At 38.1% G+C, this 23,455-nt stretch overlaps 1 protein-coding gene across 1 annotated transcript in view; it reads right to left on the bottom strand.

Moving 5' to 3' along the window:
- Positions 1-23,455, bottom strand: part of IL1RAPL2 (interleukin 1 receptor accessory protein like 2) — a 1,016,789-nt gene that overhangs the window by 483,873 nt on the left and 509,461 nt on the right. The window contains exon 3 of the mRNA XM_045537537.1: positions 3,945-4,218. Within this exon, the coding sequence (XP_045393493.1) occupies positions 3,945-4,218 (274 nt within the window). The remainder of the gene's footprint in view (positions 1-3,944; positions 4,219-23,455) is intronic.

The following is a 23,455-nucleotide window of genomic DNA, read 5'->3' as shown; positions in this document are numbered from 1 at the left end:
CATTTTTATCCTATTAAATCGTGCCTCCATTGAAAAAATTGGGGTGATTCTCAGAATGGCACTGCCTCTCAAAATATGACTCAGTCCTCTACCATTCTTCTATTACTGACACATTAAAATGTTGAGAAATTCAACTAATCACTTTTGAGACTAGCCAGAGAAAAATTTAACAATGAGTGATTGGCTACTGATAGTCATAAACAGTAAACTTTTCTTGCTGTGATTCAAATGGGTGGAAAATATTAATAAATAGTTCATATCTGCATTTTGAAGCACAATGGAATCAATATGTAATAGTAACTTTTAAAACAGTCAATAAAGCATAGAAAAATCATTCATAATTATCTTTAGGTGGCAACAAACTGAGGATCTTAGGTGAAAACTGGCATTGTCAAATTAAGAGATTTGTTTACTATGAATGTCACTGTCCTGTCAATTGCACAAAATAACCTATATGGATTAAATTTCTCACTTGGCACATATTAGAAGTCAGTGACCACTACGAAATCTGAAAAACAGCCTCATTATTCACAACCAAATGTTGGCTATTTTCACTTCTGAATTTCTGGAATAGATTTATATATCTTTGAGCTGACAAAAGGCTGCTTGATTCATTTAGAACAGTGGTTTCCAAACTCTTTTTTTCCTTACCAAAGTACACGTGAGGGATAACAGTCAAAAGTTCCATCCACCCCATCAGTCTCAATCGCTCCCTAACACCTGTCGCATAAATAAGTCACCAGTCATACTTGAATCTAGGCCTCTGCTCAGTGGCAATCCATCTATTTCTCTTCTACTAATCTACATGTGAGTTGAGAACCACTGACTCAGATAGTATCCACAAAGGGCATAATGGAGGTCAATCTATTAATACTTAAAAGAGAGGGACACCTATTGGAAAGGACATCAGGGGCATGGGGAAGTTCCACTACCCCTAAAGTACTCCTTAACAATCTGTGGACTGATGCATTAAATAGTGCAAGGGCTTTGTTTAAAAGTGAACAGACTGTCAGCTGAGAGGACCTAGAAGCAACAATACCCCAATAGCAATGAACACACCTAGCAACAAAACCTGGGTTTCAAATATCATTTCCCATTTTAAAAAAATCAAGGCTCTTTGGGAAGATGGTTAATTCTAGAACTGAGGCAGGAAATATACAAGGTAAGCCTGAATCATCTTTCCACAGTATAAGGAAACACTTAAAAAATGAAAACACACAATGATGGGGTTATATCAAATGGACAAATAAGCCAACTGAAAGAGCTTCCTTCCAATGGGCAAAGGTTAAAGAATTTGAGCAAGAAAATAAAGTAGTATTGCATTATAAACCAATGCATAATATAAATATCCATGAGTGCATACTGATATAAATGATTGAATACATAAATGGAGGAGAAGACACAAATTTCTCATGCAGAAGAATTCCAAATAATTTATGGAGATAGTCCACCCTTAAGGAGGGGGAGTACAGTTCCCCCTTCTGAAGTGTAGAATGTGAATGATAACTTTCTTCCAAATACTACAGTATGAAAAGGGGAAAAAAAAGAGTAACTTTATAGTGGAGAAAGACAAATACCACCTCAAGCCAGATGATCAAGGTCAACGTCAAAAGCGATGAGGCATATTGATATTTTATGCCCTTGATACAATATGATGAGAATCATATTCCTTTGTGGCCTTCCTCCCAAAAACATATTATCCCACCTAACCATGAGAAAAATATTAGATAAATCCCAATTGAGGGACATTCTACAAAATATCTGACCAGTACCCCTCAAACTGTCAAGGGCATTGAAAACAAGGGAAGTCTGAGGAACTGCCACAGACAAGAAAAGCTTAATGGAACATGACAACTAAATGCAATGTGGTATCAGAGACCGGATCCTGAAACAGAATAAGGGCTTTGAGGAAAAACTCAGGAAATCTGAAAAAAGCATGGACTTTAGTTAATAATAATATACCACTATTGGTTTGATTAATTGTAACAAATGTACCACAGTCATGGAAAATGTTAATAAAAAGGGAAAACTGGGGAGAGAGTATTACAGGAACTCTCTATATTATCTTTGCAACATTAATAATTCTGTAATTCTAAAACTATTCTAAATTTTTAAAGTTTATTTCAAAGCAAGGATTTTTATCACACCACTTATTGTAGGGTCAGAAAACTGGAAACAAAATATGTCCTCATCAAAAGGGAAATAATTGACTAAATTGTAGCATCATAGAATATTAAGCAATTTAGAAAATTATACACTTAAAATAATGAGTGAGTTTCTAGCAATTGACTTAGAGTGATTGTTATTATGTATTTTTACTAAGAAAATGCAGAGATATCTATAACCTTTCAATTTTGTTAAACAATGAGGGGAAAATCTCCATGTAAATATGTTTGTATAATTTAAAAAGTAGGGAAAATATATGGAAGGATAAACACTAAGTTGTTAACATTGCTAGGAACAGGGGAATGAAGTTAAAGGGGAGAAGGGAAAACAAGAGAAGTACCAAGACTGAGGATGTAAGTAGGACTGAGGATGTAGCAATAATTAGTTCCACAATTCATCATAAGCTTATCACCTGCATATAGAGTACTGATGCTTTGCACATAAAACTTTAAATCTGTGAAAACAACAAAAAGCAAATAGGGGAAGTGGGAGGAAAAGAGAGATATTTTCAGATGGCAGGTTTTAATGAGGGTAGAGGATGGAGAGAGTGCAAGCAGGGAAAGAGTAGCAGCACCCTAGAGAATAGTGTTAGTCACTAAAGCTGAATTACACCTACTTCTCAATTTTGCCAAGAGCTGCCCAGGTAGGAGAAAATACCGCTAATCACTAAAGGTGTGATCAGAATGATTGCTATTCTGCCAAGATCCTGGGGATTCTGCCTACCACAAGCAGAGACCAAAACTCACCATTTGTTCCCCCAACCTCCCCCGACCCCAAATCACAAAATTGATTTCTTATAATACCTAGAAGGCTCTCTATTTATACACCACCTTGTTTTCCTGGCCTTTTCAACAATGAGGCCTTGCCAGGGGCTTCCAAGTGCTTTTGATGAAGAAGTGACATAGCTTTGGCATCAAAGTCTACAGGATACAAAAATAGGGAAGGTCTGCATTTCCAAGAAGTTAAAATCAAATAGTAGAGTGCAGGTCCCTGGTGAGCAAGATCAAAGATTCCCAAAATGGCAGAATTGAAAGGTGGCTTAAAGGTCATCTCAGCTACCTACTTCAATACACAATCCACTCTCTATCTGTGATGCTAGATGATCCTACCACTGGGGTGGAGGGGGAAGGGAGAACATATTGTAGAATCCCTGAAAAAAAAAAAAGAAACCTGCTTTCTTTTCAGTATAAAATTCTTGCAAGCAAGGATTGTATCTGTGATATCTCTCCAGTATAGTACCCTAAAAATCAGTGTGACTATATTTACAGAACTCCATGCTGAATATTTAGACACAGTGGACTCAAATGTACAGTGCTAAATCTACAAAAGATGTCACCAGTAGCACATTTGCTATGATATCTCCCAGCAGCATTTGAAGCTATTTTCCATCAACAAGGAAGGTGAGACCTTGGCCTAAATGATACTTTAGGTCATTTTCATGGCCAGATATCAAGATCATTGAGCCAACTGGCTGTATGTAAAAATAACTGTTAATATAAGACCCTGGAGCAGAGGTGGGATTAGGGAAGAAATAAGTCACAAAATGTTCTAAATTAAATAAGCACACACAGTAAATGGGAGTCCTATTTTATGAAAATCTGGTAAGAATTTGCTGTGCAGTTCCAGTAGAGAATTATAATTGAATTTACTAAAACTCCACATGCACTACAATCTTTCCAGAACATATCCACTGTAAGGTGAGGCACACCTGCACATACTCCAGACCCAATCAAAGGACTCAGCCATGCGATTAAACAATATTTTCACACAACACTCACCTTAAAACACAAGTGTAGAATCCACTGTCTTGTGCTTCAGCTGAGTGAAACCATATTGAATCTTCCTCTTTGCTCATCCTGACCTCTGAAAAGATGATGGGCTCTTCCAAATCACCTTTGTTTTTGTACCACATAAGCCTGAGCCCAGTGCTCTGGGCCATGCTATAGTTGGTACGAATATAACTGTAGAAAAGGGCACATTTCACTCGGACTGGTTCACCCACCAAAGCCATGTATGTCTTGAGATCCACTGACCAGTCAATGCAGCCATCCACTGAAAGACAATCAGAAGATGCATAACATGCAGTGAGCATTACCGATAATAATGGTAAGAGCAATAATCATTGCCAACATGCACTGAGTCAAGAGCTTTACACAGATTATTTCATTCAGTCTTCCCAGTGACCCCATGAGATAGATTAATATCTTGCTTAGATCTTAGCAAGCAGAACCTCTGCTCTAGCCCTGTGCCTTTGAAGTGTTTTCCAGTCCTCTGCAGTAACCCTCGCTTGGGATAGACCAGATGCTCCAAGGAGTTCCAGCACACATGCCTATAGGGTTATCCTGCAACAACATGGCCAGGTCCCAATTCTAGCAGAGTGGCCTCACAAGTGGTTCCCTTCTGCTAGCCGTGCAGTATTTCCACCACATAATCATGTGAAATTGGACTGCTAGAATGACACTGACATGTTGGTTTTAGGTGACTTGTATTGTTCATACAGGAGCCTCACGAAACAAATATTCCCATGAGACCTCTGCACAACTTAGAAGCAGCCCTGAGATTAATGCTTTTATTCTTATTTTACAGATGAAGACACTGAGATGCAGAGAAGTTAAATGACTTCGCTCAAGGTCACACAGCTAATAAGGGGTGGAAAGATTCCAAAGATTCCCGTGATTCCAAAGATTCTGTTCTTCACCCCTACCCTATACTGCCTATGCCTAGAATTGTGACAACAACCATCATGTTATTTATTTGCTTTTGAGAAAGTAAATACCAAGGTTGAAAGCAGTGGCACCTAAAGTGCTTATCTGCTATTATATACATGCCACTTTTCCATGGTATGTCCTATTAATAGCGGATATTTAATGACACGTCGATTTTACTTTATACCCTTAGGCTTCACTTGCTGCTTAGCTGGTGTGCGCTTATAGCAATATATTATATTAATGTCAGCTTTAATCAAATAATATAAGGTGAGTAAATCTACCATTAAAGAAATACACATACAGTAAACTCCTTTTACAGAAGGATTAGAAGTGAGGTGCTGTGGCTAATTTCATATGCTACTCAATATAATTAGCATGGATATTTTATCTGCAATTACTTCTTTTCAAAGAATTTCATCACATTATGCTACATCCCTTTATTGACTTGATTATCCTTTATAAAATAATCATTTCATAAAATGTATAAACACTGCCATTTTAAAATTATATGTTTTGGTTATAATTTTCTGAATGAATCCACTTCCTTTTTTAGATGTTGAAAACTCTGTAACCCAGTATGTATAATCTTTCAACCTCAGTTGACAGGAAGCTCAGAGCTAAATGCACTGCTCAAGTATAATGACTATCTTACCTCAGGATTTCACTTTCTCTATAGGAGCAGTTTTTGAACTGGGGTTCAAGGACACACAGGAGGAGGGTGCCTGAATGGACTTCAAGATTGTTGGCAAAATGATGTGCTTATTTTCATAGATATGCTTTTCTGGGGAGACTTTCCACAGCTCTTTATCAGATCTTCAAAGGTCTACTATGACCCAAGAAAGTTTTTGAACTCTGTGGTTTCTGATCTCTCTGACATCATTTTTTACTGCCATGCTGCATATGGGCTTTTATTATAAACTGCCTCAATTCCTCTTATAGTATGTGAGGTATCCATTAGAAATAAATAAACAATTAACTCACTTCAAGTTTATACTGAAAGGCATTTGGATTTTTTTTTTTTTTTTTTTTTTTTTGAGACAGAGTCTCCCTCTGCTGCCTGGGCTAGAGTGCTGTGGTGTCAGCCTAGCTCACAGCAACCTCAAACTCCTGGGCTCAAGCAAGCCTCCTGCCTCGGCCTGCCAGAGTGTTAGGATTACAGGCATGAGCCAGGCATTTTGAATTTTCTTTGAGGATTGAGGGGTACCAGATTCATCCCTAGGATTTTGATGACAATTTTGCACTGTTAAAGCCAAGAAGGTAGAGTGGATTGGGCTAAATATGTACTGATCACTGGTTATCCCTTGGGGGTCTTTTTTGATTCACTCTTTGCTTGTTTACCTGTTATTATCACTCTGATAACTGTCAACAATGGAGTGGAGGAAAATTTGCATTAGTCCAACTTTCTGGGTCATGGTAAATTATTAGTGATATGTCTCTGGATTAAATGCAATTTTAATATTTATTATTTTATCATCTTTAAATGGATTTTATATTATTACTATTTATGTATTATCTGTGATACTGTTCCCATACATTAACACAACCGAGATATGATATAAATATTTTTTAGAAAATATATATTTTTTCATAACTTTATTTTAGGTTGATTAATAGAAACAAAGAAAACATGAGGATAAAAAAAAAAAACCTCTTTAATATTTCAGTTTTTGTTTTCCCCTAACCTGAAGATGCACAGCAAGTGTTTCTAAATTGACAAATTTGACTTGGCAAAATAGCCTGAAGCTCTATCATTACCTACTTGATAGAAATAAATTTTTAGAATGTTTTGTCCCATTTCCTCCCTAAATCCCTTTAGTTCCCCTCCTCTAAATGATCTGTTCTCTAATCTACACCTGTACAAAGGTAACAGTCTGGTTTAGTCCATTAGTGACGTGACATGGTTGGTATTGAAGATAATCAAAATACGTGTCCCTGAGTCACAACAAGCATGCTCAATGGCAGTTTAGGACATTTAATTACCATTACAATTAGCTTTATCATACAAACCTTGAGAGTACACTGAGAATTCATTTCCATCTAAGTGCCATTTGAGAACTTAATGGACTTAATAGATTTATGGTCCCTTTTCTTCTGTCCCTTGCTTCAGATATCAGAGAGGGAGTATTTAGTTAGTTATAAGGTAGCCAAAGAACAGGAATGCAACAATGGGGGAAATAATTTGTAAACATTATCCCCTTTATTCTTTTCCCTTAGTATTTACAGTACAAGGTTACAATATAAGGCATTTCAACAAACCTGAGAGAATTTTCCCGTAAAGTAGCCTGAAGCCAGGAAGGCCCACCTGACACCAAATATTTTCCTACATGAAACTTTTACCAGTAGAAATCCATTCCCAAAAGCTAAGGCATTGTAGCCTAACATCTAAAGAATATTTGACCACTGCTAGATTCCAACAAGGTGGTATGGTTTGTTTTTATTGGATTGCTATTCTTAGCAATCCAAAAGTGGGATAAGAGAGAATAGAATAAGACATAGCACATTTAGTTTTAGACTTGGGACTAGTGAAGCAACTAAGAAATACAGACTGAGGTAAGAGGCCTGAAAAGACAGGTGACAGGCCAACATGAAGGGATAAGGAAAAGAACAAGAGGCATCAAAGGGTCACAAAAAGGCAAGAAGAGGTAAAAGGTCACATACAATTGAATTCAACAAGTGCCGTCAAAAGTTATGAACACAAGTCACATTTCTGTCATGAGGAGGTTGCGATAACATGCCATATTTTCATAGCCTCTTGCCTGCTGACTCTCCATACATTATCTGGCAAATAACTGAATGGATAGATCTGTGATTTGGCTGACAAAAATGCAGGCTACAGCCAAGTTGGAGGCATAGTGGAACTGAGTAACCCACAGAGGGTACCAACCTTATCAGCACAAGGCTCCAATCCATGGAGCTAACCAGCCCCACTGTGGTCATAGCTCCAGTGTCATCTGTATAAGCAAGCTCCCTGCAGGGCTCCCAATAAAAGTGATTCCAGATAGACTGGCTTCTCCCACAGGTGGTTTTATAACTGGGTCTCACTGACCAGGCACAAGTGTGAATGGAGGCACGGCAGGAAGGGAGACATTTTCCCCACCAAACGGTGAAATTCTGCAGTTGGACTGAAGCTGGCTGCAGAGCAAACCCATTGAAAGTTTCAGTGAGTTCACGTCTGCCTGCCCTCTGCTTCATAATCACTTAGTATAGTTATAAATATTTCTGTCCCTCCATTTGAAAATACCTCCTATTTCTACATTATCCTTTCTCTGTTCACTCTTAAGTCTTATGAATAGCAATTCAAGTATTTAAAGAACAATTGTGGTTTTTAAGATTCTCATCTCTGCTCCTTTGATTTAGATTTCTATAAGGCTGACAAAGTTATTACTTTTGGTTTAGTCTTGGTAGCAGAAATGCTTTAATATCTGAGCTCTCCAAAACAATTATAATGGAGTGAAGGAAGCCGCTTCTTTAAAACCCAGTTCTCTATTTTAATCGCTTTCATTCCAATTTGCAAAACAAGTGTATGCTTAGGGAGTTTGACACAAAGATTCAAAAAAGGAGTATATAAAGGGGCATGCCAGCATCCATGCAATTTATTTTGCTAGCAGGAGATATCTAGGGGTAAAAACCAGTGCAGTCCCCTGCAAGTGCCCTCGGTGACCCATGCAAACCCATTTAGCTTCTTTATAGATAAGGCTCCCACTTTCTCTTCAATATAACCAGGGAGAAAATCTGGCCATACCTGCCTGCTGTAAGAACAAAACCTTATAGTTTATAAATTCCCATAAGAAGATATTATTATCAACAATAATTATATTATTATTTTAGGGAAAAAAAAGAATATTGTGTGAAGTAAAATTAGAGTCTGATGGCTATGATCATCACAATTTCTTACTGGGGGCTAGGATATAAAGCTATGTATAGAATTGCTGATTCTGCAATTTTAGCCCAAATTGAAAATCCTGTTAGGTAAAATGGCTAAGGAGCACATGAGAAAATACTCAAGCTCTAGATACTTTAATGACGTTTCTTTCCAGTTAAGTTCTTTGCCTGAGATGTGCCCCATAGTAGTTTATTATGTGGTTGTGATTAACAAATTCATTAGTAAAACCAGATGTTTTAACTATGTCAACTAAATGTCATGCACTTTTACCACCAGCGCTTTCTTCCATTTGAGAGTCAACAGGGCAATTGTTGGGGGCAATTCATAAAATGACCACTAGAGGGAGAGCTGTCCAAGTTTTTGTGTAGTAATTAAGTTTCCTAACCTCTAAACCTAAGGATTTGTTACTGATGAACCTCTCTGGTTGCTGGGCAGAGATCACAGCACACCATTGGGGATGCACCATTGTAGGTAACAAAGGAAGTTGGGAATGCAGCTGAGATCTTGCTGAAACCAGGGAATCAGGCTACATACACACACTGGGTGAACGACCCAGAACAAAAAGATATAACAGCAGAAGCTATGGGTATTCGTTGAGCAGTTGGTACAGAACAGCTAAGCACTTTGCTAGGTGTTTTGCACACATTTTTCTCATTTCATTCACATGTCAACATTGCGGGGGGAAGGACTCTTATTATTCCCATGTTGCTTATGAGAAAAAAAAAAGCTCAGAGATTTTAAGTCACTTGCTCAAATTTACTTAAGTTGTGGTGGCAGACTTCAGACCCAAACCCATGTAAGTTAGACTCCAGAACCTATAATGTTACTCAGTGTGTGTTCTGTATACTACTTCCTATACTTCTCATCCCAGATCGTGAGCCAATAAAAGATATAAATTTGCTTGGTTCTATCCAAATTATCATATGTATTCCACAGAGTTCATGACCGTCCAGTAGAGTAGACCTTTCCAGCTGAGTGATATTACATCCCCAAATAATGACCATTGTGGGAGTACTAGCCGTCAAATAATGTATGCCAATTATTTATCTATGAATTACATACAGTATTTACAGATTAATGAATGATAAATAATTCAAGTACTTGATGTAAACTCCAAAGATCAGATCTAAACTTTAGACAAAATATATCTGATCCACATGGATCTATTTATTTGCATTATACTTACTGAATACAATGTTATGCTCCCTGTTCTTAATATTTTAATGTGGGAGTAGAATACCTTGTATTTCGGCCTCAGACACCCCAACCCCAAAAAAATAGTTTCTATTTATTTATACCCACCACAGTGGAGTCTGTCCGCCTCAAGTGGGTACCCCATAGGCACAAACAAGTCAAATTCTCTTAAAAAATGGCCTAAGCCCCTGCTGCTGGACCTGTGCCCCTCCTTGCTCCCACCCTAGAAATATGGACAAAGCTGTTCTTCAATCAATAGAAAAATATACTGATTTTTAAGATTTCATCTGTGCATCAGTGTCTATCAATTTAGAGTCCCCCAGCTCTATAAATACAAAGAATGGTTATTGCTTTAGGTTTTTAAAAGTACTTTTACATTTTTTAAAAATTGGATTATATGCTTCCTTTTCACATTTTCACCCCCTACGACTTGTCAATGGGAAAGTTCTGCCTAAATGAAGTGTTCATCTCATTTCAACCTAGTGATTATGCTTAATAATGGGCTGACAACCATCTTCATTTCCCTCTCATTATAGGATCTGTGTGATGCTTTGTCAAAATCATTCTTTTGATCTTTACCCAATGAATGAACCCAATTACATTCTGGAGGTGAAGCCATGGTGAGGCATTGCAACCATCTCCTCAACTCCTGATTACCTGAGGCCTGATAAGTCTCCTTGGGAATTAGCCATTAGCCAGGAGCTCTTCTCAGATGAAGTGATGTTAATGCAACTGTGACTGTGGGAGATAGGATATCAGCACTGCCCACCAAACCCTCAGGCAGGCTTTCTGCTATGCCCTCAAATCCAGGATGCTTGGCAGTGAGCTTCTCTCCCCTCCCAAATCTGCTATGCCTCCCATGTTTGCATTCCTCCCATCCCTGAATCTTGCAATTCCCTTCCCACTGACCTTCACCTATTCCTCCCATGACATTAAGCCTTGCCATTTCTGAAAAGTTACTCAAATCTGTCCCCTTTCTCTCTATCTTCATAGATACTGAAGTCTAGGCCCTTCTCATATATTGCATGGACTATTTTAATATTCTTTTTTCAGCTTTGTTAAGTTCTAATTAACAAACAAAAAGTGTATACATTTTTATATCATGTTTTCATATATGTACATTGAAAATGATTAAATCAAGTTAATTAACATATCCATCACCTCACATAATTATCATTTTTTGTGATGAGAACAGTTAAGATCTACTCTCTTAGCAGTTTTTGAGTATACATTATTATTAACTATAGTAATCAGCATGTTATAAAATAGACCTCTTGAACTTATTCCTTCTGTTTGACTAAAAGTTTTTTATTATTATTATTATTATTATTATTATTTCAGCATATTGTGGGGGTACAAAAGTTTAGGTTACGTATATTGCCCTTGCCCCGCCACCCCCCTGAGTCAGAGCTTCAAGTGTGTCCATCCCCTAGACAGTGCGCATCACACTTATTATGTATGTATACACCCATCCTCACCTCCCCCACACATCTGCCCGACACCGGATTAATGTTATTCCTAAATGTAAGCTTATCTCCCCTGGCTCACCTAGGGCTGCCTGTGTTTTCAACCTCTAGCCACAACTATTCACACATCCCATACTTCAATCAAATACTCACCATTCCATGAACAGGCCAATCACTCTTACTACTTTACTCTTCTGGTTCCTTCCACTAGAATATTTGTTGCCACTTCTATGAAACTGTACTTCCCTTCCCTGTGTGAATTCTTTCCCGTCTGCTGCTCTTACCATGTATTTGTCTACACAGCTCCTTCCCAGTTAAATGAGTTTCTCATTTTCTCTGCATCCCTAGGACAAGGCCCAATGTATTATACATAGTAGATACTCATTAAATGTTTATGGGATCAAAATATATGTATAATTGTTTCCCAGATTTACTGATAATCAAAAGTTGTTTGCATTTGTCAAAGATACCACAAGAGGCCATAAGATTTTTCCCACTGCTCCCCAACCTGAGCAGTGATGTGTCTAAACTCTAATAGAGATGTCAGAGGATCAGCCCCAATGTACAAAATGTGTTCATACTAACCTAAGACTGCTACCTGTCCATTAGCTGGTATCCTGAGAAACAGGAATAACAAAATAATCTCTCTGCCACTCCCCTATTACAGAACTCACAATTCCTTGCCCATAAAGTCAAAATCACCAAGTCAACCACCCAAGTCCTTCCAAATCATCCCTACCTTATCAAAGCAGCTGTTCATGACTCTCCAACAGAAAATTCCTACTGTGGACAGGCTGACCTCCTCCTTGCCTGGCTCACCTGGGCCACGTTGTCAGAAAGCAGTTATGCTGTGGGCCCTTGCCCGGTAAGCTCTTTCTGTCTTTACCGTCATACCATTTCTCTCAATATCCATGCATATCCCATCCAAATCCTAGTCATACCCCGAGATTAACTTATATAAGTTTCAAGTCAGAAGTGTCATCTTGATTTTCCTACCACACAGATTTGTACATTAGTCAAAGTCAGAGGCTCCTTGTGTTTTTCTTTTTCTTTAATCCTCCGTCTCCCCTCAGTACCTCCCAAATCAGAAAATTAATAGGCCTTACTGAATATAGGTTTGCAATCATCCCTCAGTATGTGTAGGGGACTCCCTCCTCCCTAATGATACCAAAATCTTCAGATACTTAAGTCCCAGATATAAAATGGTATAGTATTTGAATATAATCTACACACATCCTCCTATATACTCTAAGTTATCTCTAGATTATTCATAATGCTGAATACAATGTAAAATCCTATGTAAATAGTTGCTACCTTGTATTACTTTTTTACTTGTATCATTTTTCTTGTGGTATTGTTGGGTTTTTTTCAAATATTTTTAATCCACAGATCCACTGTTAGTTGAATCTGTGAATGCAGAACCTGAGGATACAGAAGGCCAACTGCATATATTCTCAGACTGTGAGAACTCACACAATTAAGTATTATGCAATTAAGTATTAGTGGAGTTAACTGCTTTGGTTAACTAATTTTCACATTAGCTGGAAATTAACCTTTGGATTGCTGCAAATCTTTTCCAAAACATCTGAATCTACTTTTTTTTTTACCAAAATAAGCAGAGAATTGTGAAGAGAATAAAATCCTGATGGATTGAGTGAAGATTTGACAGGCCTATGAGGTCATCATCCTGGACCCCAATGCCAAGGTGATGAAAATAGTATAGAGCTGGCTGAGGATCAGAAAATCTGGGTTCTCATTCCACCTCTGCCTCATTAACAAGGTATCTCATTTTGGGAAAGCCAATTTCTACTCCTGAAAGAAATGAAGGTGTTAAAGTAGACAAGCTCTAACCCTGCACCAATAAAATGGATTATCTGATGGTTTTTGAGGTCTACACTCAAGAAGACAAACTGCATATGTACTCACTAGACAAATTTCCCCTGGTGATCTTCTTTTTGATTTAATTGTGAAGTTAACAGAGAACTAAAATGAATATTACCAATTCCCATGATTTTACCACCCAAATTAATGCTTTTTTTCCAATTCGCTTTCAGTAGCTTTGTTTTATTAAAGAAATAAAGCATTGCAGATATCACGAATGTCCCTTTTATCCAGCACACAGGGTTCCATTCTCATCTGCAACCTGTGCCGCAAGGTAATCACTAATCCATTCAACATTTAAACTCTTACATGCATAGATAAGTATCTCGAAAAAAAAATTTTAGTGACTAAAAGTTTACCTTACAAGGGGAGAGGTACATAGGGGGGAATAAAGGGCCAGTTAACTGAGGGCACACTGAGGTGTGCTCCAGTCACCTGAGGTCTCAGAAAGTGTATGTAGAGAAGTGCACACACCTACAAGTGCCGAGAACAGTGCCCGGCATACAGATGATGCTCAGTAAGTCCTTCCTATCACTACTGCTACTATTTATATTAATTATAGACTTAGTTTGTTAAATCTTCTACTGAACTTGTCAAGAATTCACACATGATTATACACATTATGTAAATATAAATTACTTGGATTTCTTATTTATATTAAAGTTAGGTCATTAAATTGTGTTTTGAAATTTGAGGCATAGGTAAATCATATTACGTATAAATTTCACTTCAGGACAGTGAAGGGGCATCATCAACTATTCTAATGTACAATAGTATGTTTTCATATATAGTAATTTATATAATAGTATAAAGTAATATATGTGTATAGCATACATATTACATATACAACATATGTATATTTACTATGGACCATTATCATATATATACTTGGTGTATTAAATTCCAATGTTATTACAGATTGTATATCATATATTTTATAAATCATATTTAGATACATTAGGTTGGATATATTTATAGTTTATACATTTATATTTATATAATGTGCTTATTTTGCATTTTATAGTTATATAATATATATAAAATATGTTGTTATAACTAAATATATATTACTTTTATATGTTAATTATAATAGGTTGAATCATATGAAATTGCTTTTATAAATTAAAAAGGTCAAATATTGTGAGGGCTATTAAAGATGGCTGACTAAAGGCATTGGGCCCTTGCCTCCTCCAGGAATATGAACCAGAATAGTGAGTAGATAATCATACTTTGAACAGATCACCTAGGAGAGAACACTGGAATTCAATAGAGAAGTGACAGGAAACACCAAAGGGAAGGAAGGAGAGGGAAGCAAGGCAGCTTGCTTGGCTAGGATAGCTGAGAGCCTAGAAAGACTCCCCAGTGTGGGGACAGCATAAGTGAGTGACACCCAGTGGTCTACATTCCCATCACAGACTCCTGCAATCCTAGCCATGGGAGAGCCCCTCAACCAATGTAGGCCATGAGACTAACATAGCAAGCTGCTTGGCCACTGTGAAATAGCTTGCTTCAGAGAGGGAACTCACACTGGGTCCTAGACATCCCCTGAGACCTAAGCAACTAAAGCACAGTGCCATGTTGAGAACCCAGCCCCTATCACACTGCATACTACCGTGGGGCCCAACAGCACTTGCATCTCCACACTCCCAGGGTACAACTGACAGCCCCTGAACCTCAAAATGCTGCAGCAGTGCAACACCGGCTGGACCCAGCAGTGTTGCAGGGTCTCCAGTACTCTAGACCACATGGACTTATACACCCCAGAAAACAGGGTGGTATAGAATACCACAGAGGCAATGTCAAGGACAAAGAAAGTCATAGCGCATGCTCCCCAGAGCCTGAGAGTTGCCTGTCTATACTCCTGATAGCAACCCTACCCGTACCAGCTGCATACCGACTGAATACTGACAAATGTTCTGAGGACAGGTTCTCTCTATCCACTGCCAGCACTACTGCTGCTGCTGCTGGGACTAAAGTGTGTGCTCCCCAGAGCCTGAAAGCTGCCCATATGCCACAGACAGCAAGCTGGCCCCCTGCAACAGCATGGCCATTGTGCACTAATGTGGCATGAGGACAGGCCCTCCCTGCACACTGCCGCTGGACGGAAGCATCTGCTCCCCAAAGCCTAAAAGCTGCCCACCTACCTGAAACTGCTCCCAGTGACAGCAACTCCGTCCCAAAGCAGCAGAGCCACTGCACACTTGCATGGACCCTGAGATTGAGCTCTCCTTAACCCCTGCTGCGGGTTGCACCACCCTGCCCATCAGAGCCTATACCGATGCACACCACTGACCCGACCAGCCTGGCACTGTCCCCTCAGTACCCAAGCATGACACTCAGGGACTGGGGATCACCCCACCCAGTCTATCACTGCTGGAAATCATGCATCCCCCCTGGAGACCTGCAGAGAGGACCACTCAGCCTGCCACTACCACTATCATTAGCACCCACCTGCATGTGCAAGCTGGGGGACAGGAGACTGGCCCTCCGAGCTCATCACAGCCACTGCTAACATTAGCAAGTGTTGCCTGGGAGCCCAAGGGTTGTCCTGCCACTGCTACTAACTTCACCTACACCACATATGCTGTACAGATGTCTAAGATCCCACTCACCTGTCTGGCCCACTGCTGCCATTGCTGGCACCTGAGCAAACCGCCTGGAAGTCCAAAAATCAGCCTGCGTGGACACGCTAACACTGGAGCCCATGTATGCCACCTAAGGGTCCAAGAACAGACATGTTTGTCCCATTGCTGCCACCACTGGAGTTTGAGGACTGACCCACCTGGCATCCTCATTTCCAGAAAAACCTCACCACAGCCTCCACCAACAACTGCAGCCTAAGCCATTGATGAATCTGTGACACTGCTGACACTATTTACAGCCAAAGAAATCACACAGAGACTACACTATTTCATGAGCCCAGAATTAAAGCTAAAATACCCAACCGAACCATCACCATCACCATACATTTTAAAGAAAAAATCTTCCCCTATGAATGCTAATCCAAAAAATTGGAAGAAGTGACGATTATACCAAATGCACAGTTATCAACAGAAGCACACAGGAAAACAAAGAAGCAAGGAAATATGACACCTCCAAAGCAAGACAATAATTATCCAGCAACAGATCCCAACAAAAAAGAAATGTATGAAATGCCAGAAAAAGTATTCAAACTAATTATATTAAAGGAGCTCAGGGAGATACAAGAGAACACAGAGAAACAATACAAAGACCTCAGAAAAAGAATTCAGGGTATGAATGAGAAATTCACCACAGAGACAGATATTATAAAAATACAAGATAGAAATCTGGAAATTGAAGAATTCAATACATGAAATAAAAAATACTTTTGAAAGACCTAACAACAGACTAGATCAAGCAGAGGAAAGACTTTCAGAACTTGAAGACAGGACTATTGAAATAACCCAATCAGATCAAAAAAAAAAACAAATCAAGAAGAAAAAATTAATTAAAAAGCATGAGCAAAGCTTACATGACTTACCTGACATATGGAACACCAATAAGTGACCAAATATTTGAATTTTGGGTGTTCCAGGAAATGAAGAGAAAAACAAAGGCATAGAAGACGTATTTAATGAAATAATAGCTAAAATCTTCCCAAGTCTAGCAATAGATTTAGACATCCAGATACAAGAATCTAAGAGATCCCCAAATAGATACAACCCAAAGAGGTCTTCTCCACAGCACATTATAGTCAAACTGTTAAAAGTCAAAGGTAAGGAGAGAATTATAAAAACAGCAAGAGAAAAGAATCTATTCATATACAAGGGAAACTTCATCAGACTTAACAGCATATTTGTCAGCGGAAAGCCTACAGAAAAGGAGATAATTAAATGATATAGTCAAAGTTCTAAAAGAAAAAAAAACCCTGTCGGACAAAAATACTACCCTCAGCAAAGTTAACCTTCATAAATGAAAAAGAAATAAAGACTTTCCCAGAAAAGCAAAAACTGAGGAAATTCATCACCACTAAACCGGACCTACAAGAAATGCTTAAGAGATTCCTATATCTGACATTGAAAGAACATTAACTACCATCAGGAAAACACACAGAAGTATAAAACTCACTGATACAGCAAACACACAAATGAGGAAGTGAAAAGACTGAAACAAATGTTACCACTAGAGAAAAACACAAAATGGCAATGATAAACAATAATAGAAAAAGAAAAGAACAAAGCACATATAAAACAACCAGAGGCCGGGCGCAGTGGCTCATGCCTGTAATCCTAGCACTCGGGGAGGCCGAGGCGGGTGGATCACATGAGTTCAGGAGTTTGAGATCAGCCTGAGCAAAAGCAAGACCCCATCTCTATTGAAAATAGAAAGAAATTATATGGGCAGCTAAAAATGTATATAGAAAAAATTAGCCGGGCATGGTGGCGCATGCCTGTAGTCCCAGCTACTCGGGAGGCTGAGGCAGAAGGATTGCTTGAGTCCAGGAGTTTGAGGTTGCTGTGAGCTGAGCTGATGCCACGACACTCTAGCCGGGGTAACAGAGTGAGACTCTGTCTCAAAATAAAAAAAAAACAACCAGAAAACAATTAACAAAAAGATAGGAATAAGTACTCACATATCAATAATAACCTCGAATGTAAACCGACTGAAATTTCCACTTAAAAGATAAAGACTGGATGAATAGATTTTTAAAAAAAAGACTCAACTACATGCAGCCTACTAGAAACTGACATCACCTATAAAGACACTTATAAACTGCAAGTAAAGGAATGGAATAAAGACAGTCCATGAAAACAGAAACCAAAAGTGAGCAGAAGTAGCTAACTTTGTATCAGATAAAACAGACTTTAAGTCAAAACCAGTAAAAAGAGGCAAAGAAGGACATTATATAATGATAAAGCAATCAATTTAGTAAGAAGATATAACTATTCTAAATATATGTACACCCAAAACTGGAGCACCCAGATATATAAAGAAAATATTAATAGATTTGTCTAACTAATATTAATGGCTCTAATAGACTCCAATAAAATGACAGTGGAGACTTCAACATCCCACTTATAGCACTGGAAATATCATCTAGACAGAAACAAAGAAATACCAGATTTAAACTACAACATAGACCAAATGGACCTAACAGAAATTACCAGAACATTTTATACAACATCTGCAGAATACACACATTCTTCTCTCATCAGTACAGGAAACATTCTCCAGGATACACCATATGTAAGGTCACAAAACAAGTCTCTCCAAATTTTAAAAAATCAAAATCATGTCAAGTATGTTCCCACCTTACAATAGAATTAAACTAGAAATCAAAAGAGGAATTTTGGAAACTGTACAAGTATATGGAAATTAAACAAAATATTCTTGAATAACCATTGGATCAATGAAGAAATTAAGAAAAAAATAAAACTTTCTTGAAACAAATAAAAATACCAAAACCTTTGGGATATAGCAAAAGCAGTGCTAAGACGGAAGTTTATAGCAATAAATGCCAACATCAAAAAATTAGGATGTCAAATAAACAGTTTCATCATGGACCTCAAGGAATTAGAAAAACAAGAACCAAACACAAAATTAGTAGAAAGTAAGAAATAATAAAGATCAGAGGAGAACTAAATGAAATAGAGACTAAAAAACAATATGAAGGATCAAAAAAATGAAAAGTTAGTGTTTTAAAAAGTTAAACAAAATTGATAAACCACTTCTGACACCAACAAAGGAAAAGAGAACACACTCAAACAAAATCAGAAACAAACAAAAAAAGATATTATAACTGATACCACAGAAGTACAAAAGATATTTAGGGGCTATTATAAACTATATGCTAACAAACTGGAAAACCTAAAGGAAATGGATAAATTACTAGGCACATACAACCTACCAATATTTAATCAGGAAGAAATAGAAAACCTAAACAAACCAATAACAATAATGAGATTGAATCAGTAATAAAAAGTCTCCCAAAAAAGAACAGACCAGGACTGTATGGCTTCACTGCCAAATTCTATCATACTTTAAAATAAGTACTAACATAAATTCTCAAACTATTCCAAAAACTGAAGAGGAGAGAATTCTCTCTAACTCATTCTGCAATGCCAGCATTATCCTAATTCCAAAACCAGCCAAGGATGCAACAAAAAAAGAAAACTACAGCCCAGTATCCCTAATAAGCATAAATGTAAAAATCCTCAACAAAATACTAGCAAACTGAATCCGACAGCACATCAAAAGATAATACAGCGTGTTCAAGTGGAAATTATCCCAGGGATGCAAGGATGGGTAAGCATACACAAATCAATAAACATGAAATATCACATTAACAAAGTCCAAAAACCATGGTATCCTCTCAGGAGAAACAGGAAAAGCATGAGATAAAATTCAACATCTTTTTGTGATAAACACTTTCAAAAAATTAGGCATAGGAAAAATATACCTAAACATAACAAAGCCTATATATGACAAACCCACAGTTAGCATCATAGTGAATGAGAAAAAGCTGAAAGCCATTCCTCAAAGAACTGGAACAAGACAAAGATGCCCATGTTCACTACTGCGATTCAACATAGTACTAGAAGTCCTATCCAGAGCAATCGGGTAAGGGAGAGAAATAAGAAAACATCCAAATTGGAAAAAAGGAAGTCTAATTGTCCCTCTTTGCAAATAACATGATCTTATATTTAGAAAAACCTAAAGACTCAACCCAAAAAACTCTTTCAACTGATAAACAAATAAAGAAAAGTTACAGGATACAAAATCAACAAATAAAAATCAGTAGTTTCTATACACTGATAATGAACTAGCTGGAAAAAAAATCATCAAGAAAGCAATCTTGTTTATAATAGCTATAAAAAAATACCTAGGAATAAATTTAAAAAAGAAGGTAAAAACCACTACAAGGAAAACTAAAAAACACTGAAGAAAGAAATTGAAGAAGAGAAAACCAAATAGAAAGATATCCCAAGCTCATGGATTGAAAGAATTAATGTTGTTAAAATAACCATACTACCCAAAGCAATCTACAGATTCAATGCAATGCCTATCAAAATGCCAGTGACATTTTTCAAAGAAATAGGAAAAAAAATCTAAAATTTGTAGGGAACCAAAACCAAGAGAAAACAAAAGACCCTCATCTCTCACCATATACAAAACTCACCTCAAAACAGATTAAAAACTTAAAAATAAGACCCCCAAACTATAAAACTTCTAGAAGAAAACATAAGGGAAACACTATAGGACATTTGTCTCAACAAAGATTTTATGGTGAGGATCTCAAAAGCAAAGGCAACAAAAACAAAAATAGAAAAATGAGACTATATTAAAGTAAAGAGCTTCTGCACAGCAAAGAAACAATCAAAAGATTGAAGAAGCAACCTGTTGAATGGGTGGAAATATTTGCAATCTATTCACCTGACAATGGACTAAAATCCAGAATATACAAAGAACTCAAAGGAATCAACAGCAAAAAAACAATTAAAAAGTGGGCAATGGACCGAACAGGTATATCTCAAAAGAAGACATACAGGCGAGGGACAGGTGGCTCACACCTGCAGTCTCAGCTACTTGGGAGGCTGAGCCAGGAGGACCACTTGAGCCCAGGAGTTTGGGGTTGTGGTGAACTATGATCATGCCAACTCACTCTAGCTCAGAGGACACAGTGAGCTCCTGTCTCAACAAAAAAAACAAGAAGACATAAATGCCCAATAAGTACATGAATAAATGCTCAACACCACTGCTAATCATCAGGGAAATGCAAATCAAAACCACAATGAGATATCATCTTATCCCAGTTAGAATGGCTATTATCAAAAAGACCAAAATTAACAGATGCTAGCAAGGATGCAGAGAAAAGGGAATTCTTATAAACTGTTGGTACAGATATAAATTAGTACTATGGAAAACAGCATGGAGATTCTTCAAAAAACTAAAAATATAACAACCATACAATTTAGCAATCCCACTACTGGGTATTTATCCAAAGGAAAGGAAATCAGTTTATCAGAGGGATATCAGCACCCCTATGTTTATTATACCATTATTAACAATAGCAAAGATATGAAATCAACCTAAATGTCCATCAATGGATGAAGGGATGAAGAAAATGTATATATACACAATGCAATACTATTCTTCCATAGAAGAGGAATGAAATCTAGTCATTTGTACTAATATGGATGAAATTTGAGGCCATTATTTTAGGTGAAATAAGCCAGCCACAGAATGTCAAGCATGCTTGTTTTCACTCACATGTGGGAGCTAAAAGAACTGCTCTCCATACAGGTAGAGAGTAGAATTATAGTTACCAGAGGTGGGAAGGGTACATGTATGGGTGGGGTGAGTGAAGAGAGAGGTTGGTTAATGGGTACAAACATATAGTTAGAAGGAATAATATCTAATCTTTGATAGCAGAGTAAGATGACTATAGTTAACATGACTATTTTTTTTTTTTTTTGAGACAGTCTCACTTTGTTGTCCGGGCTAGAGTGAGTGCCGTGGCGTCAGCCTAGCTCACAGCAACCTCAAACTCCTGGACTCAAGCGATCCTCCTGCCTCAGCCTCCCGAGTAGCTGGGACTACAGGCATGCGCCTCCATGCCCACCTAATTTTTTTTCTATATATATTTTTAGTTGTCCAGATAATTTATTTCTATTTTTTTTTAGTAGAGACGGGGTCTCGCTCAGGCTGGTCTCGAACTCCTGACCTCAAGTGATCCACCCACCTCGGCCTCCCAGAGGGCTAGGATTACAGGCGTGAGCCACCGCGCCCAGCACATGACTATATTTTGTATTTCAAAATAGCTACAAGAGAGGACCTAAAATGTTCTCAATACATAGAAATGATAAATACTGAGGTGATAAATGTCCTAAATCCCTTACTTGATCATTACACATTTTATGCATATAAAAAATATTACAGGTACCCCATATATATAAACAAATATTATGTATCAATTAAAAAAGATAAATCTAAGAAAAGATCAAATACTGACAATTTTATTCATCCTAATATGCATTTTATATAAAATATCATAAACATAAACATTTATTATATGACATTGTAACTACCCTTAAAACAGGGAATATAGCCAGATAAGGTTGAGAACAGCTTTGTTAGTTGATACATATTTTTATTATTTGTCAACACAAATTTGTCCTTGCTACAGCCATTCAGAAAGATAACAAAACCAACAAAGCAGCTTCTATGGCTGTGCCCCATGCCTAGTACTGTACACTGTTCCCACAAATAACCACATGGCTCGCTGGCAACCAACCTTCTTCATCCATCTGTTCAAATAGGGTGGGGGTGATGAGAATTTACTAGTTCTTAGATTGACTCCAGAACTGATCAAGCAAAGGGATCAGTGGGCTAATGTCCCTCCCCCAGTATCTCCGGAAGTAGTTCCCAGACCCTCAGCACTTCCCTTCTTTCCCCCAACCCCCAAACTCATCTGCATAGTCAACCTAGAGAACTCCAGCCTCATCCAGGTTAGTGTCTAGGAGGGGTAGTAATGGAAAGGCTCATCGCCTGCTCACCCACAGTGGCCACCCTGGCCCCTTCTCTCCCTGCGTGTGTTCTCTATGATCTGTGTGACCTGGGTAGCACCACAGTGGGGAACCTGGAAGTGTAGGTCAGGCCACACATCCTTGAGGAGGAAATGTTCATGCCACTGGCACAGTGGAGTACCAGTTGTCAATGAGCTTCAGAAGACAGTTCATTCCAGGAACTCTGTGGGCTCAGGCAGGACGGGGGGCCTCAGCACACTGGTAGGCCTGGGAAGCACCTGGGGTACTAGGGCTGGGGGAAGGGGCAGGGGCATTACCATGAGGGTGCTCTAGAGGGCACACCCAAGGCTAAGTTGTCCCAGACTTCCCTGCCATGGAAATGGCCATGATCATAGCACTTTCTGGATATAGCCTGTGTCCATACAGTGTTAGTGCCTTAATCATAAACAGTTTCACTACCCAGTATGCTGGCCTCTCACTTTCCCCTCCAGGAAATAGGCATGGTTACAGGACATTCCATAATGTTACTGTGTGCATTTAGGTTAATATTAGAGGAGTATATGTAAATGTGCCAATGGACTGATTGCATATTTAATGGGCATAATTATAGTATATCCATAATACTATTATTTGTACTTATTAATATATTAACAGCATAATGTTATATGT

This window comes from Lemur catta, chromosome X (genome assembly GCF_020740605.2).
Source record: "Lemur catta isolate mLemCat1 chromosome X, mLemCat1.pri, whole genome shotgun sequence".
Lineage (NCBI taxonomy): Eukaryota > Metazoa > Chordata > Mammalia > Primates > Lemuridae > Lemur > Lemur catta.
Note: the sequence above shows the minus strand (reverse complement) of the source record. Positions and strands in the feature narration are given on the sequence as shown.